Source organism: Podarcis pityusensis (assembly GCF_964106645.2).
Source record: "Podarcis pityusensis genome assembly, chromosome: 9".
NCBI lineage: Eukaryota > Metazoa > Chordata > Lepidosauria > Squamata > Lacertidae > Podarcis > Podarcis pityusensis.
The window spans coordinates 76388743-76407881 of record NC_138034.1 but is presented as its reverse complement, the minus strand read 5'-3'; the positions used below and the strand labels follow the sequence as shown (position 1 = coordinate 76407881).

Sequence of the window (19139 nt, the reverse complement as noted above, 5' to 3'; positions counted from 1 at the left end):
TCTAGGGGGCAGAGTGGAGGATGGGTTCCTTTTTGGGGAGGGGGGGGAGTAGGGGCGGGAATTAAGGATGATATGTCCCATTGAAAAGCAATGACAAACCTAGACAGCATCTTAAAAAGCAGAGACATCACCTTACCAACAAAGGCCCATATAGTTAAAGCTCTGGTTTTCCCAGTAGTGATGTATGGAAGTGAGAGCTGGACCATAAAGAAGGCTGATATCCGAAGGATGGATGCTTTTGAATTATTGTGCTGGAGGAGACTCTTGAGAGTCCCATGGACTGCAAGAAGATCAAACCTCTCCATTCTGGAGGAAATCAGCCCTGAGTGCTCACTGGAAGGACAGATCCTGAAGCTGAGGCTCCAAGACTTTGGCCACCTCAGGAGAAGAGAAGACTCCCTGGAAAAGACCCTGATGTTGGGAAAGATGGAGGGCACAAGGAGAAGGGGGAAACAGAGGACAAGATGGTTGGACAGTGTTCTCGAAGTTACGAACATGAGTTTGACCAAACTGCGAGAGGCAGTGGAAGACAGGAGTGCCTGGCGTGCTCTGGTCCAGGGGGTCACGAAGAAGCGGACACGACTAAATGACTAAACAACAACAACATGTTTTATTGATAAAATGTTATGTTGCAATTCTTAATAAAAAAACCTTTTTTTAAAAAAAGACATTGTATGGCATCCATGCACTGCCAGGCGGTTCGCAGATGCCACATGAATCACGCCCAGCAAGGTGATGTCATGCAGGAGACAGAGAGAGCTGGTGGCACGTTCCACAGAGCTTCTCCACTGGGAGTGGCAAGAGCACCCAATTGCAGGGGCGGAAGAAGGGGGTGCGCTAGGTGCGGGGCCCCCCAGGTGTCACCACTAAGGGAGAGACACGGTGGCTTGTGTGCGCACTGCCCAAACATTCCGCCCGCTGTCTTGCCCCCAGCTATAGGGTGGCTGAATGGGAGGAGGCAGGCAGACTCTGTGGTGCGCCCTGCCCCTATGCGCAGAGCGTGCCACTCCAGGCACCCGAGCGGCTTCCTCCGCCACGGCCCGATTGCACCCAAGGAAGGAAATGGGCGCCATGACCTGCCCCCTCACCCTCACAAATGAAGCCTGACTGGATGAAGGCCCTCAAATCATGCAGAGATGTGCCAAGGAGTGTCTTCTTCTGGTGTGGGGCAACTGGGGATTTAGGGCTGGCACCAGCCTTGGGTTAACGTTACAGCGATATTCATGTGTCATGCTAGCGCTCCTCCCGCAGCACACCAATGTGCCATGGTGTCAAATTTGGGGGTTTCTGTCCTATGATCGACAACAGAGAGACAAGGTGGTACTTGGGAGGGAGAGGACAAGAACTGAGCCAAAACTAAACAAAAGCTTTTGCTGAAATGAACAGGGATTGTGCAAGAGTTCTCTTGAGCAGCTCATAAGAAGATCTTGCTGGATCAGGCCCAGGGCCCATCCAGTCCAGGATCCTGCTGTCACTATGACCAACCAGATCCAGCAAGGAGGATTTGATCCCTCTACGCTCCTGTGGTTTCCCACAACTGTGGTTTGGAAGCCTCCAACTGTGGTCCTCATGGCTAGTAGCCATTGAGAGTCCTCTTCTCCTCCATGAATTGGTCTAATCCTGTTTTAAAGCTGTTATGTACTGAGTTGAATAGGATCCAAAAGGCAGCAGTCTGATTGGTCCTAGAACAATAGGATTCAGAATGCAGCAGTCTGATTGGTCCTAGAACAATAGGGTCCAGAATGCAGCAGCCTGATTGGTCCACAGGAGCCACCCAATCCAGCTCCAGGTGCAAGTGAATCCGCAACCTGATTGGCCTACAGGTAACTCCCGGAATTAGCCAATCACGTGGGGCCCATTGTGTAAATAATGTATATAAAGCAGGCATTCTGGGGGAACTTCCATTCCTCCTCACCACTATGAGCTGAATAAAGAGCATGAAATCCACTCTCAACTCCGAGTATATTTCAAAAGCCATCCACTGCCTCCAGTGGCAGGGAGTTCCATGGTTTAACGACATGCTGCATGAAGAAGTCCTTTCTTTTCCCTGTCCTGAGACTTCCGACATTGAGCTTCATTGCACGCCCACGAGTTCTAGCATTTAGGAGAGAGGGAAAGCAACTTCTCTCTAGCCCCTTTCCTCCTGCTGTGCATCATTTGAGATACCTCTGTCCACTCCTCCCCATTTCGGTGGGTTCTGCGCAGGAGACCTTCCCAGTGAATTGGAGCCCCTAGGAAGTGGGAGGTTCCTGGGGGGTCTCGGGCTTGTGCGTGGCCTGGGCAAGCTGTTCCCTGCAAGGGTCAGGAGCCAGCCAGTCCCCCTAGAGCCTGGGCCTGGCAACCCAATCCTGAACTGGGTGTGGGGAGGCCCCGGCATGGCTGTGTTCATGGGAGGTGACCACAGGAATGCCCAGCTGGCAGGCCACCCCTTCCGAGAGTCTCGGGGCTGGGTATCAACTGTCAGGTTCAGCTGGAGATATCCGATCCCAGTGGCTCTTCCAGGGAAGAGTAACCAGATAAGCCATAAAATATGCGCTACGATTTGAGACTCGCAAGCGCAGCAAATAACCAATTACCCCAAATAGTTTACAGATTTCGGCTCGCATGTTTTCTGGCTCGTGTTTCGCGTGCTAACTTGTCGCTTAATGGCTTATTTGTATTAGAGGCAGCAGAAGGCCTGGCTGGTTGGCTGGCTGCGAGGAGGCGACCCGACAGTTCTCCAAAGCGGCAGCTCTCTTCGCTGACGGGACGGAAGACTGCATCTTCTTCACGTGCCAATGTTGGCGATCCAATTTAACATTGCACTCTCTCCATCTACTTCCAATGCACTCGTGGCACATAGCATCCGGATGCTGGGATATTCAGGACAGAGAAAAGAACTTCTTCATGCAGCACAGACTGTGGAACTCCCTCCCACAAGAGGCAGTGGTGGTCATGGTCAGGTCCGCTTTAAAAGAGGATCAGACAAATTCACAGAGGAGGAAAGGGCTATCAATGGCTCTTCTCTGCCTCCACAGTTGGAGGCCGCAATGCTTCTGAATGCCAGTTGCTGGAAAGGAGAGGAGAGTTGCTCTTGGGTTCGAATCCTACTTACAGATTTCCCTTTGGGGCATGTGGCTGAGGTTGAATCCTGACAAGACAGAAGTACTGTTTTGGGGGGACAGGAGGCGGGCGGGTGTGGGGGACTCCCTGGTCCAGTATGGGGTCACTGTGCCCCTGAAGGACCAGGTGCGCAGCCTGGGAGTCATTTTGGACTCACAGCTGTCCATGGAGGCGCATCAATAGGAGTATAGCATCTAGATCAAGGGAAGTAATAGTGCCACTGTATTCTGCTCTGGTCAGACCTCACCTGGAGTACTGTGTCCAGTTCTGGGCACCACAGTTCAAGAAGGACACTGACAAACTGGAACGTGTCCAGAGGAGGGCAACCAAAATGGTCAAAGGCCTGGAAACGATGCCTTATGAGGAACGGCTAAGGGAGCTGGGCATGTTTAGCCTGCAGAAGAGGAGGTTAAGGGGTGATATGATAGCCATGTTCAAATATATAAAAGGATGTCACATAGAGGAGGGAGAAAGGTTGTTTTCTGCTGCTCCAGAGAAGCGGACACGGAGCAATGGATCCAAACTACAAGAAAGAAGATTCCACCTAAACATTAGGAAGAACTTCCTGACAGTAAGAGCTGTTCGACAGTGGAATTTGCTGCCAAGGAGTGTGGTGGAGTCTCCTTCTTTGGAGGTCTTTAAGCAGAGGCTTGACAACCATATATGTCAGGAGTGCTCTGATGGTGTTTCCTGCTTGGCAGGGGGTTGGACTCGATGGCCCTTGTGGTCTCTTCCAACTCTATGATTCTATGATTCTATGATTCTAGGTTAATTCTGTGTCCAGGGCAGCTGTCTACCAGCTCCATCTGGTACACAGGATGAGACCCTACCTGCCCGCAGACTGTCTGGCCAGAGTGGTGCATGCTCTGGTTATCTCTCGCTTGGACTACTGCCATGCGCTCTCCATGGGGCTACCTTTCAAGGTGACCCGGAAACTACAACTAATCCGTAATGCGGCAGCTAGACTGGTGACTGGGAGTGGCTGCCAAGACCACATCACACCGGTCCTGAAAGACCTACATTGGCTCCCAGTACGTTTCCGGGCATAATTCAAAGTATTGGTGCTGACCTTTCAAGCCCTAAACGGCCTCGGTCCTGTATACCTGAAGGAGCATCTCCACCTGCATCGTTCTGCCCGGACACTGAGGTCCAGCTCCGAGGGCCTTTTGGCAGTTCCCTCCCTATGAGAAGCCAAGTTACAGGGAATCAGGCAGAGGGCCTTCTCGGTAGTGGCACCCACCCTGTGGAATGCCCTCCCACCAGATGTCAAAAACAACTTTAGGGAAGTTTTTAATGATTAATAGGTTATTGTATTTTAATATTCTATTGGAAGCCACCCAGCCAGATGGGCAGGGTATAAATAAATTATTATTATTATTATTATTGTTATTATTATTGGCCACTTTGAGAACAGGATGCTGGACTGCAGGGGCCATTGGCCTGATCCAGCAGGCTCATCTTGTGTATCCATTTGTGGAATTTCTTAAGTTTAGCCATTTCCTCAAGTCCCCCAGATGTGCATTGGAAACCCTGCAAATTCCGATGGCAGAATTGCTTGTTTTGTGTGAATGGCCCCATCTGAGAAATGCAGCTACGTGGGTGTAAAGGGATTTGTCCAGCTCACTGCTGGCATTTATCCCCTCCCATCCATCCTGGGCAGTGTGTGTGTGTGTTGCACTGGTGTGCAGTGACCCAGCTTCCTCAGGGATCATCTCCGTATCTGCGACTCTCCGGCATGTGCTGTACAAGTTAATTTGCAAACAGGGAGGTGAGCAGTTTAACCAAATGCCATGTCATATCTCAAGTACACAGTGTTGCTTTTACATTTGTTTGCTAAGCAAATGAAACAGGGGAGATAAGGCTGCACAATTTTTTTTGTAATGGTAGCTGCTGAACCAAGATTAGGCTGAACCGGACATCCTTACAGCCTGGCTGCTAGATCACAGCAGCTGCCAAGCTATCCCAGCATCCTGTTCTCCCAGAGGGCAGCCAGGGGAAAGTCCAAAGGCAGGAACTGGGAGCAACAGGAGCTCTCCCCACCTGACCCTGCACTGGGTTCCTCAGGATTAGTCCCTCTGGTAATTGAAGAAGCTGAATCAGGCCCCTCTCCAGGTCTGATACATCAACGTTCTCCCAAACCCTAAACCAGGGGTCAGCAAACTTTTTCAGCAGGGGGCCGGTCCACTGCCCCTCAGACCTTGTGGCAGGCTGGACTATATTTGGGGGGGGGGATGAATTCTATGCCCCACAAATAACCCAAGGATGCATTTTAAATAAAAGCACACACTCTACTCATGTAAAAACACATTGATTCCTGGACCATCTGCGGGCCGGATTTAGAAGGCGATTGGGCCGCATCCAGCCCCCAGCCCTTAGTTTGCCTAAAGGTAAAGGGACCCCTGACCATTAGGTCCAGTCGTGGCCAACTCTGGGGTTGCGGCGCTCATCTCGCTTTATTGGCCGAGGGAGCCGGCGTACAGCTTCCGGGTCATGTGGCCAGCATGACTAAGCCGCTTCTAGCAAACCAGAGCAACGCACGGAAACGCCGTTTACCTACCCACCGGAATGGTACCTATTTATCTACTTGCACTTGGACATGCTTTTGAACCGCTAGGTTGGCAGGAGCAGGGACCGAGCAATGGAAGCTCACCCTGTCGCACGGATTCGAACCACCAACCTTCTGATTGGCAAGTCCTAGGCTCTGTGGTTTAACCCACAGCGCCACCCGTGTCCCATAGCATTCAGTTAGGGTCCTCCTAAACTGGTTCTTGTTTTATGGTCCCTCCGCACTCTTGAGTGAAGCCTCCCAGATGGTGGGTTTTGCAGACTCTCGACCTCCAGGCTTTGCAGATACAACAGCTGGGGTCTACACAGGAACAATTTCTATGTTCTTCATGCACTCCCAAGTTCTCAGCACCCACCAATCCTCAAATCCCCCCAAAATCACTTGAGAGATGTGTAGAAGGAAAGGGAGTCCCTGAGGCCACGTCAAGGCATCCAGCTATTCCAACTTCATGACCCAATAACTTCCACCCAGCAAGGAATCCAGGGCTTTGCCTCAACCGAATAACCCAATTTTGCGGTTCCAATTTTCTATTTTTCCTTTAATATCAGGACAAATTTTGCAGGCATAAATAGAAGGCTGGGGTTTTTCTCATCTTTCTGTGTAACCTGAGAAAACGTCAATCCGACACTCCCAGCCTCCAATTTGTGGCTGTTTCCACCACCTACCACACGCCATTAAAAGAGAAAGAAAAGAAAAACCCCGGGTTTGCAAAATAAAGCATAAAGCCGCCGAACCCAGTAATTAGGTGAGAAATGAAGCCATACATACATGGAGGTCGGCCCGGGAAGTTTGCGTGTTAATGAAAGCTGAGCTGGTCATGCCGTCCTCAGGCTACAAATTAAAAGCTTTGATTAGTGGCGGAGTTAGACAAGCACAAATCCAACACACAATGGCAGGAGCAAGGGTTGGCTTTTGTAAAACACAAACAAGGCATAGAAATACAACCTCCCTTATCCAAACGAGCACATGGGAAAGACCTCGAGTCCAAATAACTGGATCTCCAATAACCCAAGGACAAGCAAGGTGTGAGAAAAAAGATCCATGCTGACCGGTTTTGTGGATACAGCAGCTGCCTTTGCACATAATGTTTTGCCAAGCCATGGTTTCTCAGGAATGTCTGGCTGTGCAGGAGATGATGGCACCTGCTTGGCTCCTCCCGGGCTTCACCACTAACACTCCTGCTTAGCCAAGACCCTTGGCTATTGGGCTACAGCACATGGTTAGGGAACAGAAGCCTGAAGAACCGTCCCAGGGATCATGATGACACACGGAGAGCTGCTGGATCAGGCCAATGGCCCATCTAGTGAAGGACTCCGGCACAAGAGCAGCAACTCTCCCCATCCCAACACCCTTCCAGAAACTTGGATGCAGAAGCATCGCCATAGAGCCAGAGCAGAGTCATCAATAGCCCTTTTCTCTTCCATGAATTTGCCCCGTCCCCCATTAAAGTCATCGAGGTTGGTGCTTCCTGGGGAAGGGAGTTCCATAGATTAACTGCAGGAAGGAGCACTTTCTTGTATCTATCCTGAACTTTGGCTATCGAGCCTTGGCTTAGCCGTCGTCTCGCCCTGAGCTAAAAAGCTGCGGGAGGAGCAATGGCGGCAGGATCACACAGTCCTGAGATACTCTGGCTCACCGTGATGTCTTGTGAACCAGGCCAGTGGGTGGTAGGAGGCCTAAATTTGAACATCCAAAAAGGCAAGAGGGCCTGTGAGGTCTCTCTTTTCATTTGGGCCTGCAGATTTTATACCTTTAAAGCATTTCATGGTGTTGCTTTCAAAGTGCTGTTTTTTGTTTGTTTGTTTGTTTGTTTGTTTGTTTGTTTGTTTGTTATATCCCACCTTTTTCTCCAAGTAGTGCAAGCCAGAATACATTATTCTCCCTCTCAATTAATCTCCACACCAACCCTGTGAGGTAGGTCAGGCTGAGAGACAGTGACTGTACCCAACGGGTATCCAAACCGTGGTCTCCCAGGTTCCAGTCCAGCACTCTAACTCCTATGCCACAGTTTCAATGCTCCCCCCCTTTGTTTATTCATTATAAGCTAGGTTTTTGGGGGGGTCATTTTGGACATCAGATGCACAGGATCCTAAATAAGGAGAACAACAGCCTGAATGCCTGCTTACAAGGGCCAAATACCAGCTATTACTGGGAAATTTGGGGCGTGTGGCAGCTGTGAACTAGAGAATGTGGGAACAGGATGGAAACAGGAACAAAGAAAAAGCCAATTTCTATGCTTCTGATCCCACCCTGTTCCCACATTCTCTAGTTCAGGGCTGCCATACACCCCAAATTTCCTAGTCATAGGAAATTGCATCTCATTGCATCCTCATTGCATCTAATGACGCTCAAATATGCACAACCCATGAAAACTTTAGATAAGCAATAACTTTCATGTTGCAGTGATGTGGATAACCGAGGTTAATCAATGCAAAGAGCACAACAAGCTTCCAGAGTTAATCAGGCAAAAGCAGACTGGGATTAAAATCTTAACTTCACCTTTTAGCCTGTTCCCCAATCTGTAAAATGGGCATGTCTGTGGCCTATCTCACAGAATTGTTGCAAGATCAAGGACACAGCCCACTGGGAAGTGCTCCTGAGCAAGCCCCATGCAAATGGTGGGACTTGGCGATCTTCAGTGTTAAAATTTAGACTCTTCCCTTAGTCAACGAAGGGCTGCATACATTGATAGCACAGGGAGATTATGATAGTCACATTGCAAATCGCAACCATAATCCTATAACGCTATAGAAGGGGTGTGCCATAGCAGAGCAGTCAAGCAAAAGGGGGCAATAGTCCCCAATGATTCCACAATTGCCTTGCAGAAATATGAAATGATCATTATTAACACTGAATTATGAATCACTTTCTAAACCACCATCTCAAGGCGGCTTTCATATAAAAGAGTCAAAAGCACAAACAACCAATTCGCTTAAGTACAAAAGTGCCTAAATACAAAGGTGCATCTTACAGAACCCCCAAATGTCCCTATTTTCCAAGAACAGTCCTGGATTTTCAGAAGCTGGACCAGTTTCTGATTTCATCCTGGAATGTCCTGCTTTTCCTCAGGATGTCCCTGTTTTCACCAGAGAAATGTTGGAGGGAACAGAGTTATCTGGCCCAAGAGCCATCTGAAGAGGGTCTTGTATAGGAAAGTTTTTTAAATGTTTTATTATGTTTTTCTGTATGTTGGGAGCAGCCCAGAGTGCCTGGGGCAACCCAATCAGATGGACGTGGTATAAATAATAAGGTTGTTGCTGTTGTTGTTGTTGTTGTTGTTGTTGTTGTTGTTGTTGTTGTTATGGAATAGGCTATCCACAGTGCTATTTTTCTAGAAAAAGAGGTGCCAGAACTCACCATGAACACCGCCTTTGTTCTCTGATATTGGTACTGATGCCCTCCTGAGAGGTGCTGGAACTGAGTTCCAGCTGAAAAAAAGCCGTGGGCGTTCCTATTTTCATCAGAGAAATGTTGGAGGATATGATCTTACCGTTTCACCCAGAACCCCAAAAAAACTCAGAAGCCCATGAGATGATTTGAGAGAGAGATGGGCAGAAGGGAAAATTTTCCTCCAGACCCATGCACCATCCCAGTGCCCATCACCAGGGCAGTTTTTTGTAGGTGCCAGAGAGCCCTGCTCACCTGAGGTTTGGTGCCCCAGTTGCATCTCAACTCTGAAATCCCAGACACGAGCTTCTCATTTTATTTGCAAGGAAACTCTCAGTGCCTCTCCTACCTAAGCTCTGAACTCTCTCCCATCCCATCTTCCCTCTCCGTCTCCTGGCAAACGATCGCCTGGTGGGGAGAGGGGGCTGCACATAGATCTTGCGGTGCCGCTGGCGACAGGGTGTGGCAAACCCAAGTCCCTGTTTGCCCCTGACTCTGCGCCACATCTAAGCGGGATAAATCTTTGGGAATTTAAGCAGCAGCAGAAGGCCAGGGCCTTCGGCAGCAAGCAGGCAGAGAGCCCCTCCGGCAGCTCCAAATAAATTTAATTGGGAGCAGGCTTAAGGACAGGCGGCTGGGTGGAGCAATGGCAGGAGCAGCAGCAAACATCCTGGAGAAGGAATGCCACCCTGATGACAGACGTAGAAATGCCAAATCTGTGCCAAAGCTATATATGGGGCTTTAAAGGCTTTAACCTTTAAAGCCCTATACGGCCTAGGACCCTCGTACCTACGGGACCGCCTCTCCTGGTATGTCCCACGGAGGACCTTACGGTCTTCAAACAAAAACACCTTGGAGGTCCCAGGCCACAGGGAGGTTAGGCTGGCCTCAACCAGAGCCAGGGCCTTTTCGGCCGTGGCCCCGATCTGGTGGAACGCTCTGTCACAAGAGACTAGGGCCCTGCGCGACTTGACATCTTTCCGCAGGGCTTGCAAGACAGAGCTGTTCCGCCTGGCCTTTGGTTTGGACTCAGTCTGACCCTTATGTTGCCCTCCCCTTATGGTCTTGATCAGTCCCCCTCCTTTGGTAATCCTCACAGAACTCTAGCCCAATGGTTGCCATTAATTGGTTTTTGAATTGATTTTAGAATGCTGTGTTATTTTTATTGTTGTTAGGCGCCCTGAGCCCAGCTTCGGCTGGGGAGGGCGGGATATAAATAAAATTTATGATGATGATGATGATGATGATGATGATGATGCAGGGGCAGACCTGAGTAATATGATGCCCCCAACCCGTGAGTCACCTTCCCAAAGCCAAGTAAGTGAAGTGCCAGGCTTTGGGAACAAGACACAAGGGCTCTGGCAGGGCACCAGAGCCCTCCCACCCAGGAGGATAGCATGGGAGGGCCATGGCCCTGGGGGCACAATTTTGAGGGGGTGCAAATCAGGTGCAATACTCAGGTCCCAGCTTCTGTGGGGATCCCCATCCTGCCCAGGTGTGTCCTGGTGGACCCTGTCCCTGGCTTCCCTACCTGCCTCTGGGTTCTTCCTGCCTATGTTTACAACCTAACATTTGTCCCTATTGAAATTCATGTTATTATCTTGTGCCCAGTTCTCCAATCTGTTAAGGTCATTTTGAATCCCAATTCTGTCTTCTGTGCCACTAGCTACCCCTTCCAGTTTGGTGTCATCTGCCAATTGGATGAGCATCCCCTCAATTCCTTCACCCAAGTCGTTTATAAAGACGTTGAATGACAACAGGCCCAGGACAGAACCCTGTGGCACCATCACTTTTTTCCAGGATGATGAGGAACCATTAATGAGTGCTCTTTGGGTTTGGTCAGTCAACCAGCTACAAATCCACCTAACAGTTACCTCGTTCATCCCACATTTTACCAGCTTCCTCGCTTGAATATCATGAGGGGCTTTGTCAAAAGCCTTTCTCAAATCAAGATACACTATGTCCACAGCATTCCCCTGATCCACCGCTTGTAACTCCAGGTAAGATTGTGCAAAAACCCATCTGAAGCACTGCAGTCGCTGCCAGTCAGTGCAGGGAATACGGAACAAGATGGACCAGTGTTCCAATTCAGAAGAAGATTCCTATGAGCCTAACATAGAGCCATCTGGCTGACAGCAACCCAAAACACCACCTGAGGTCTGTCTAAACCTCTGCCCTGAGACAAAGTGAGCAACACAAGAACAGCCTCAGATTGAAATCCACCTGGCCCAGCATTCTGTTCTCCCAGTGGCCAACCAGCTGCCCATGGAAGCCCACCAAGAGGACCCCATTGCAACAGCATAGCCTCATCCTCCATTAACGCGTCTGATCATCTTTGAAAGCCATCCAAGTTGGTGACCATCACAGACTCTTCTGGAAGCAAATCCCACACACTGAGGATTCCAATTGCCAGAAAGGAAATGGCAACTAAATTTTAAGAAGCCCTTTCTGAAGGCGAGAGCCACCTGGCAGCAGAATGGTCCCCCTCAGAAGGTGGTGGGCTCTCCTTAGCTGGAGGTTTCAAAGCAGAGGTTGGGTGGCCACACCAACAGGGATTCTTCAGCTGTGATCCTGCATTGCAGGGGGTTGGACTAGAGGACCATCCCAACCCTACAATTCCAAGTCCTTCCTTTTGCATCTCCTGAATCTTCTGAAGTTCAAAGGCAACGCGTCAGAACTGCCTGTTGGAAAGAGAACTGGGTTGCAACTTTCCACAGAAGGATCTGACCAGCCTCCACTTAAGCCTCGTAGGTTATGGCCCTCTTAACGGAGACTGGGGAGAGGGGGGAGATGCCACTTCAAAAGAAGCCACAGTGGAGTCCCAAGAGGCTTGCCAGACCCCAGTCGATCACCATCTTCTCAGCTATAATACCGGGCAGAACCCCAGAGGAATGCGGGAGGGGACCCCTCCCCTTCTAAGTAAAAGGGCGTCAGTTGCACACATACACACACACACACACACACACACACACACACCCTTTCTGGCTGCCTGATGAAAGGGCTGCTGAAGGAGGGGAGCAGGGATTGTTTGTTTCCCCACCAATGGACAGGGATGAAGTCATAAGCAATTTCCACGTAATAAAGGCCACGTTGGCAGCTTCCATGTGCTGGGATATGGCATTGCGTGTGGAGAAGTGCTCAAGCAGAGCTCAGCTTGAATGACTCTCTTCCCATCCACCAGATGGAACCGATCTGGTCCAGGAGAGACCATGATTTGCCCCAGAAGTGAAGCCCTTCATCCACATGACATCACAAAACCTGGATGCGTTTGTTTGTTTGTTTGAAGTGCTGGTCTTTGAAGCCTAAAAGGTCCAGGTCTGGGGTATCTCAGGGCTGCCTCTGTCATCTCACCTCCTTATTTCCCAACTCTGCCTTTGACCTGGTCATTTTCTTCACATGCAGCTGCTGGGTGACCTTGAGCCAGTCACACTTCTTTTAAGTCTCTCAGCCCCACTCACCTCACAGAGTGTTTGTTGTGGGGGAGGAAGGGAAAGGAGAATGTGAGCCGCTTTGAGACTCCTTAAAGGGAGTGAAAGGTGGGATATCAAATCCAAACTCCTCCTCCTCCTCCTCCTCCTCCTCCCCTTCTTCTTCTTCTTCTTCTTCTTCTTCTTCTTCTTCTTCTTCTTCTTCTTCGTCTTCTCTACTTCCTGAGTCATGTTGCTGTGCGCTTGCTGGCCATCCAAGAACCCTCACATCAACACGTTCTTCAGACTGAGCCCCTCAACACAACAGACCTTCCTCAATCATGGGAGGCACCCCAAGGCATCATCTGAGCCAGCCTGCCAGGCTGGTTATGCCCATCTCTGGCCTGGCCATGTAGCCCACAGGGCAAGGCAGCACCATGGAGAGCTCCTGATCAGCAACCTGCTCTGAGAAGGATTGGAGGTGGCCTTTTCAGCCTCTGCTTCCAGTCCCTCTCTCTAAGGCTCCCTAAGAACAGAGCCTCCTGGACAGGCCAATGGCCCACCAGGCCTGGAATCCTTTTCTAGTATTATGAAAGTGGGGGGAGCTTTTATCGAGGCACTTTCTTCATTACATGCCCCACTTTTGAAGGAACGGAGCCTCTTAAAGGCCATGTGCCTGACCTTCTGCACCCGCTAGCCTCCAATCTGGTGCACTCCCTGTGCTGTTCCATCAGGAGGTAGGTTAGGGGTCCAGGAGAAGACACCCATAAAGCTGAGGCTTTATGGACCACATGCTGTTGAATTTCTTCCAGGGGATGCCCATCAGCGCTTGATTTAGCAGGGGCTCCTGGTCACCAGCATCAAAGTCAGGAATCCCATCTCACTTCTTAGAATCATACAACTGTAGCATACAACGGGACTGCCTCTCCTGGAATGCCCCGCGGAGGACCTTAAGGTCCGCAAATGACAGCATTTTGGAGGCGCCAAGTCACAAGGTGGTTAGATTGGTCTCAACTAGGGCCAGGGCCTTTTCAGTACTGGCCCCAACTTGGTGGAACGCTCTGTCACAAGAGACTAGGACCCTGCGGGACTTGACATCTTTCCACAGGGCCTGCAAGACAGAGCTGTTCCACCTGGCCTTTGGTTAGGACTCGTCTGACCCTTATGTTTCCCTCCCCTTATGGTCTTGATCTATCGGCTACTTTTAAAATGAGGCTGCATTTTAAATTGCCTTTTAACCTGTATTTTAAATTGGTGGTTCCCCCCCCCCCATTATGTTTTTACTGTGATTTTATTGGTGTTAGCTGCCCTGAGCCCGGCTCTGGCCAGGGAGGGCAGGGTATAAATAAAAATTATTATTATTATTATTAGGGGTCACCAAGGGCCATTTAGTCCAACCCCCTGCAATGCAGGAATGTCAGCTAAAGCATCCATGATAGATGGCCACCCAACCTCTTCTTAGAAACCTCCAAGGAAGGAGAGTCCACTGCCTTTCAAGCAGCTCTTGCCAGCAGAAGGTTCATCCTAATGTTTAGCCAGATGACTCTGCAGCCTCTCTGGCTCTTTGTGTTGAGCGCTGCTGGACTCTGGGGTCACGACAGGCAAGGAACCGACACAAGCTGTCCTTGACTGGGGTGATGAGAGAAAGGGAATGGGCCTTCCTGTTGCTGATGTTGTGTCCAGCTCAAAGGAGGAGCCTTTGCAGAGAACTGGCATGAAAAGGAGGTTCCTGGCAAGACGTGAGTGTTCCCAGGAACTCTGACAACGGCGTGAGGTATCTGCACTCCAAAAGAAGCACTTGGAGAACCTGATCCTTGACCTCTTCCTGACTATCCTGGGACAGGAACATCTTGTCCTGAGCAGTGTTCAAAGCCACTCCTAACTGATCCAGCATCTGAGGATGTTCCGTGGTCCTCTCGTCCCCATTCACAATGGAGAAACATATCTTGAGGCAAGCAAGAGTGCTCTGCAGATTGGACAGGGCTTGCTGGTGGCCTCACCTAGAGGTTGTCCAGACCAGAAGAGGCAGCAATGCCTTCTGGGTGCCCAGGTGAAGCACAAGGATGGTCCAGACCTGAAGGAGCGTCTCCACCCCCATCGTTCTGCCCAGACGCTGAGGTCCGGTGCCAAGGGCCTTCTGGCAGTTCCCTCACTGCGAGAAGCAAAGCTACAGGGAACCAGGCAGAGGGCCTTCTCGGTGGTGGCGCCCGCCCTGTGGAACACCCTCCCATCAGATGTCAAAGAGATAAACAACTACCTGACATTTAGAAGACCTCTGAAGGCAGCCCTGTTCAGGGAAGCTTTTAATGTGTGACATTTTAATGTATTTTTAATTTTGGTTGGAAGCTGCCCAGAGTGGCTGGGAAAACTCAGCCAGATGGGCAGGGTACAAATAATAAATTATTATTATTATTATAAAGACTAAGGAAAGGCATCAGATGGAAGAGTAAGCTGGAGTCACAGGAAGACACTGACTGGCTCCAGGTCACCCATTGCTGATTAGAACCAGGTTCTAGTCTCTCTAACCACTATACCACACTGTCTCAATTCAATTCCTGGCATCTCCAGGTAGGTCTGCATTTCCATAGGAAAGAGACCCTGCCTGAAACCCCAGTTGAACTCAGCCATTATGGTAGCCTCCTATATCATTCGGGAAGAGGAATAGGAGGGTGGGGGACTTGGGGTGCCCCCTCATGGGAAATCCCTGAATCTTCACTTCTCCCTGAATCAGGGAGGTTAGTTTTGGCCCAAGAGGAGGAATGAATAGGAGAAGGCATCCCAGCTGATGGACCACCCTGGTCCCTTACCAGGGCAGGGGATACGTGCTCAGCAGAGTCCTCAATCTTGTAGGTCGACAACTGGAAATGCCTTAAAGCAGCGGTTCTCAACCTGTGGGTCCTCAGATGATGTTGTACTACAACTCCCATCTTCCCTGACCACTGGTCATGCTGGCCAGGAATGATGGGAGTTGTAGTCCAGCAACATCTGGGGACCCACAGGTTGAGAAACACTGCCTTAAAGGCTTTCCCTTCACATTTAATTCTAGGGGCCCAATGCCTTTTCCCTACATAGAATCATAGAATCATAGAGTTGGAAGAGACCACAAGGGCCATCGAGTCCAACCCCCTGCCAAGCAGGAAACACCATCAGAGCACTCCTGACATATATGGTTGTCAAGCCTCTGCTTAAAGACCTCCAAAGAAGGAGACTCCACCACACTCCTTGGCAGCAAATTCCACTGTCGAACAGCTCTTACTGTCAGGAAGTTCTTCCTAATGTTTAGGTGGAATCTTCTTTCTTGTAGTTTGGATCCATTGCTCCGTGTCCGCTTCTCTGGAGCAGCAGAAAACAACCTTTCTCCCTCCTCTATGTGACATCCTTTTATATATTTGAACATGGCTATCATATCACCCCTTAACCTCCTCTTCTCCAGGCTAAACATGCCCAGCTCCCTTAGCCGTTCCTCCTAAGGCATCGTTTCCAGGCCTTTGACCATTTTGGTTGCCCTCCTCTGGACACGTTCCAGTTTGTCAGTGTCCTTCTTGAACTGTGGTGCCCAGAACTGGACACAGTACTCCAGGTGAGGTCTGACCAGAGCAGAATACAGTGGCACTATTACTTCCCTTGATCTAGATGCTATACTCCTATTGATGCAGCCCAGAATTGCATTGGCTTTTTTAGCTGCCGCGTCACACTGTTGGCTCATGTCCAGTTTGTGGTCAACCAAGACTCCTAGATCCTTTTCACATGTACTGCTCTCAAGCCAGGTGTCACCCATCTTGTATTTGTGCCTCTCGTTTTTTTTGCCCAAGTGCAATACTTTACATTTCTCCCTGTTAAAATTCATCTTGTTTCTTTTGGCCCAGTTCTCTAATCTGTCAAGGTCGTTTTGAAGTGTGATCCTGTCCTCTGGGGTGTTAGCCACCCTTCCCAATTTGGTGTCATCTGCAAATTTCTACATCTCTATGGGGGTTTTTGTTATGTACAATATTTTATGGCTGTGTGTACTTAACCTGCTTTCCTCACTAATCCCAGAATCTCCTTATTTGTCCATCAACGTTCATAGTCCTTATTTGCCCCCCAACAAATGAGCTCAAGGCAGCACACCTGGTCCTTCCCTCCTAATTTTCATTTAAAAAATCATGTAAATTCATACAATAACCCTATGAAGTAGAGTAGGCTGAGAGAGGGAGATTGGGACCCAAGGGCTCTCAATGAGCTTGACTCACCCTGGTAGAATTTTCACTTGTGGGCAACACCAACACGTCTCTATCGGGATCCAGGCATGCCCACACCCTGAATCAGAAGTCTCCAAGACGAGGGGTAACAGTGGAACAGGACCCCAACGTCCACTGCTCCTGGTTAGCAATGTTTTAGTGGTTGTTGATTTGATTTCGTTTGATGAAAAATGAGATTTGTGTGCTCTGGATCCAAGCATCCCTTCGCAATTCCAGCTTGTATTCGGAGCTAGAAACCAGAAAGGTTAGCCTTAGTTTTCCCCTTTCTTGCAGAGTGATTACCTGGACTGGAATGAGAGGCTCTTTGTCATCAATATCAATGAGGACGTCATCCCTTGGAGTGAGGCTCACGTCATCTGAAATACAAAATAAATAAGATTTGCAGAGTGCGGGGAGGCAGGACTGGAATCGTGTGCAAATTAAAATCAGCTCATTCTCCTCTTCCCCAGTTCAGGAGACTCTTTTAAGGACATAAGAACCTAAGAAGAGCCAGCTGGATCAGGCCTAGTGCCCATCTAGTCCAGCATCCTGTCCTCACAGTGGCCAACCAAGATGCCAGTTATGGGAAACCCACAAGCAGGATTTGAGCACAAGAGCTACTCTCCCCTCCTTTGGTTTCCAGCAACTGGGATTCAGAAGCATCGCTGCCTCCAACTGTGGAAGCAAAGCAGAGCCATCCTGACTAGGAGCCATCTGTTCTCCTCTCCTCCTCCTCCAGGAATTGGTCCAATCCTCTTCTAAAGCCACCCAGGCGAGTTTTCTGTAGATTTGTCAAACCAGCCTTGGAAGTCTTCTTCAGCAAGAACTTCAGTCATACGTTGCTTAATTCACAAGGCGGGTTCGGGGTGGATGGATCCACCAGAAAAAGGCAGCTTTCGCCACCCCACAAAGACCATTAGAAAGCCAAACCTTGCCCCGGGATTCAAGAAGACCTCTTGATGACAACTCAAAGGTTGCTGGGTGGGAAGGAAGGAGGACTTCATCTGTGGGTATTCCATGGACCAGAGAGACAAAGAGGCCATAGCTCAGTGGGAGAGCACTTGCAGAAGGTGCCATGTTCAATGCCTGGCAGTATCTCTAGGTAGGACTGGGAGAGACCTCTGCTTGGGGGACCACTGCCTGTCAGTGTAGACAACACTGAGTGTCATGGACTGGACATCATATGTGGTGGGATTGTAAAAAAGTAAAAGCTTATTGGGAAATGATATATAATGAGTTGAAGAAAATGTTCAAAACAACTTTTGTAAAAAAAGAACCCAGAAGCCTTTCTACTAGGTATCTTAGGCCAAGATATACCAAAAGAAAAGAGGGCTTTATATATGTATGCCAATACAGCTGCGAGAACGTTGATTGCACAAAATTGGAAGACTGGAGAAATACCAACTAAAGAACAATGGCAAGAGAAGCTGATGAATTATGCAGAACTGGCAAAAATGACAGACAGATTAAGAGAAAAAGACAAAAGTGACTTTGAAAAAGAATGGGAACCATTTATATTATACTTACAGAAAACAAAGGAAGTCTATAGACTTGATGGAAGGATTTAAATAAACACTCACATTATTAGTATTAGGAAAAGTGTGGAAGATAGAGAAATAGTACAGTGTATTCATTTTTATTTTTAGGTTTGATGTTACTGTATAAATAGGTTATTAGTATTATTTTCTTTTAGGAGGTAGCAAAGTGGGTGAAAGGAGAAACAAACCAGAAACGGAAGTTGGGGGAAGCCCAGGAGGGGAGGGAGGAAGGAACGCTAGTAAATGTTGTGGATATGAGATGTATGTAATGAATGAAAAAGAAAAAATGATTTTATTTTTTTTAAGGGACTGGACATCAGAGGAGGAATGATGGAGATCACCTCCCCCTCTTCCTGAACCTTCCCAAGAAGAGGAGGACAGTATAGATTTACAACGGTGGTTTGCAGAAGGTCATGACTCTGAGACAAAACTGGGAGATAATGGAAGAAAGGGGGGAAGCAGAAAGAAGGGGCAGCTGACTGACACATTATCTTTAGAAAGCACTCCAAGACAGCGAAAGCGGTAGAACAGAAATCGAATAGGCAAAAGACCTTGCATAGCCACTGTATCTTAAAGGGTGGGCAAAAGGGGGGAGGAGATTATTCAGAGCAACACCATTAACCAAGAGATGACATGCTATGTCTCTCTCTGTGAATAAGGAATCAAATACCAGCCTGACCTTCCCCAGCTTGCCATACCTGCATGCATTTCAGGGAACACAGCCTCCTCCTTGTAGGGATCGCAGAAAAATGCTTCCAGAGAGCGGATGGTGCACTGGCCCACCACCGGCTTCCGGCCAAAGGGCCTGTTGTCAATCACTTTGATGATGATGGGGGGACAGTACAGATCTTCCCTTGGCAAGTTCTGAAACAAGAAGCAGAATTAGCACAGCAAGGCAAAGAAAGAGAGGGAGGAAGAGGAG

The 19139-nt window shown here is 49.1% G+C and overlaps 1 protein-coding gene across 8 annotated transcripts in view; it reads right to left on the bottom strand.

Moving 5' to 3' along the window:
- DYSF (dysferlin) overlaps positions 1 to 19139 on the bottom strand; it is a 191700-nt gene that overhangs the window by 47707 nt on the left and 124854 nt on the right. For 5 of the 8 annotated variants that reach the window (XM_081020617.1, XM_081020619.1, XM_081020621.1 and 2 more), the window contains 3 exons: positions 18916 to 19081; positions 16983 to 17056; positions 6437 to 6499 (listed from right to left, as the gene is read on the bottom strand). In XM_081020617.1, the coding sequence (XP_080876743.1) occupies positions 6437 to 6499; positions 16983 to 17056; positions 18916 to 19081 (303 nt within the window). The remainder of the gene's footprint in view (positions 1 to 6436; positions 6500 to 16982; positions 17057 to 18915; positions 19082 to 19139) is intronic. The other 3 variants (XM_081020622.1, XM_081020620.1, XM_081020623.1) reach the window with 1 other exon arrangement.